The following is a 2,574-nucleotide window of genomic DNA, read 5'->3' on the forward strand; positions in this document are numbered from 1 at the left end:
GGTTGAGTGCCGGTCGCGCTCTCCAAGGTCGGGGCCTGACAAATATAGAAATAAAAAGAGCACACATATACTTATTTACATCCCCCACCTCACACTTTAAATTGTGGCATGTTTCCATTATACACAAGTAAAAAACAAGAGGTAAAGGAAACTCCCTTAAATTGTCTAGTCTGAGTCAAAGACAGTGTTGGGGTCTAGATTGCATGCCCGACCCCGGTGCACCCAATCATGATTAGACTCTCTTCTCTGACTTCTTTTGGTACACCCTACACTTATCATTATTGCCCTCTTCAGCTAGCTCTTTCAGAACATTCGCCTCAAAATCAGAGTATGCAGACGACTCCTCTCTAGGTGCCCTCATTATTTTCATCATCTTGAACACAACTCTTTCGGAGGGTCTTTCGAAAACAGCCTCTCTACTCCCTCGGGGTAGGGGTAAGGTCTGCGTACATACTACCCTCCCCAGACCCCACTATTGAGATTTTACTGGGTCGTTATTGTTGTTGAACACAACTCTTTCTTCACCCACTCTTAGCATGAGCTCTCCTTCATGAATATCTAGTACCTCTCTGCCAGTTGCCAAGAAGGGTCTTCCTAAAATTTGAGGGACCTCTTTATTTTCCTTTATATTCACCACAATGAAATCCATGGGAAATGCAAATGTATCCACCCTAACTAGTACATCTTCCACTGTTCCTTCAAGTATTACTGTGGTTTGATCCGCAAGCTGCAACGACACAGGTATACATCTGATTGGTCCAATCTCTCTCAAGGTTCTTGAAAATAGACAAAGACATAAGATTAAAAGAAGCACCTAAATTACACAAAGATATTTCAAATTTAGTACTTCAAATAGGGCAAGGTATAGTGAAACTCCCTGGATCTCCACACTTTCGAGGGAGCTTATTTTGCAAGATGGCACTACATTAAGCATTGAGCTTAACCACCGATGTCTCTACCACTTTTCGCTTCTTTGATAATATCTCCTTGAGGAACTTGGAATATGTTGGCATCTGAGAGAAGAACTCCGTGAAATGTAGATTAACTTGCATATGACCAAATTGTTTATCTACCTTCTCTCTTCTTTGCCTAGGAGGGAAAGGTAAATCAGACATGTATTTGTTTTCTTCAGTCTCTTCATTACTTCTTTGCTTGTCTTTCTTCTTCCCTATTGGAAATTCATATTTATTCATCTTCTTGAGACTATCCTCTTGCTCTACCCTCACTTCACTCCTACGATTCTCATCAATTTTATGCTCCCCTACATCCGTAACTTGTTTTCTAGTCAACTCATCCTTCTATTTTGCAATAGGGTCCTCCAATACTTTGCCACTCCTCAAAGACATTGCATGAATTATTTTTCTCGGATTCTTCTCGATATCAGAGGGAAGGGTTCATGTAGACCTCTCAGACAGTAAACTAGCAAACTGTCACACTTGACTCTCTATGTTTCGAATGGTTGTACCATGAGTTTCATGTCACGACCCAAATTGCAAGGCCGCGATGGGTACCCTGTTCCTTACTCAACCAAGTACCAACATAACATATCTTTCTTATCATACCATTATGGGTAAATAGGCCAGAAGGGGCATCATAAGATAAATAGAATAAAACAAAAGGGAATACTCGACATAGCACGACCCAACATGTAATACAAACTTATATATATGTCATACGGGCCTATAAGACTAAAATGATCACTCGTACACTGAACATAGGCTGACAAGGACATACATTCTCTCATATACATAACATCTGTCTACAAGCCTCTAAGAGTACATAAACGTCATAAAGGCCGGGACAGGGCCCCGCCATACCAATAAATACATGTCCAAAGCATACTGACCAAATAAGTAACTCTAGAGCAAGTGGAGTGTACCAACACCTTCCGTTGAGCTGATAGCCTACTAGGAGGACTCTCAATCTGTCTATCGGGACGTGTGGGCAAGAAACACAGTGCCTCAATCAAAAAGGGTTGTCAGTATAAATAAATTACCGTGTATGCAAGGCATAAAATACAGTATATAATAGACATGAAAGAAACATGGAGTAAAAGACTCAACCTATAAGTCTGAATAGCTCTGTGAATCACGAGACATTTATAATGTCATGCATATGTGTATAAATGTCATACCATTCATAGGTATATGCGTACATAACATCATCAAGCCTTCGAGGGCATCCCGTCATATCATCTCGGCCACAGTGGGCGAAATCATCAACGTATACCAGCTGATCAGGTGGTGATGCGTATATAATGCCATAACCTTTCCCCATACCCCATATACATATAATATATGCCTATATAACGCCATCTGGTCATTGGTCAATGTACATGTATAAATAAATGCAATGCATAAGAAGTAAGTCTATAAGATCTCTCGAAATGTCATAAGATAAATATGCCTTCGGATAAACTTTATCAACTACGTATCTTTCTGAGACCCATGAACAGAAGATATAATAATAAGGCACATGGGGAATCAAGAACATAGTCACCCCTTGTACTTCTATGAATAGAGTCATTTATGAAAGTTGTGCATTTGCTCATTTCGTTTGTATCATATGGGTCAT

The 2,574-nt window shown here is 40.1% G+C and overlaps 1 protein-coding gene across 1 annotated transcript; it reads right to left on the reverse strand.

Moving 5' to 3' along the window:
- Window positions 1-472: 472 nt before the first annotated feature.
- On the reverse strand, window positions 473-1,193 carry LOC142169660 (uncharacterized). Its single transcript, XM_075231557.1, has 2 exons — window positions 948-1,193; window positions 473-814 (listed from the first exon to the last, which is right to left on the reverse strand). Exons 1-2 carry the CDS (start codon window positions 1,191-1,193, stop codon window positions 473-475), a joined length of 588 nt encoding a protein of 195 aa, XP_075087658.1.
- Between the last annotated feature and the right edge of the window lie 1,381 nt (window positions 1,194-2,574).

The sequence above is a fragment of the Nicotiana tabacum genome, chromosome 15 (genome assembly GCF_000715075.1).
Source record: "Nicotiana tabacum cultivar K326 chromosome 15, ASM71507v2, whole genome shotgun sequence".
NCBI classification, from domain to species: domain Eukaryota; kingdom Viridiplantae; phylum Streptophyta; class Magnoliopsida; order Solanales; family Solanaceae; genus Nicotiana; species Nicotiana tabacum.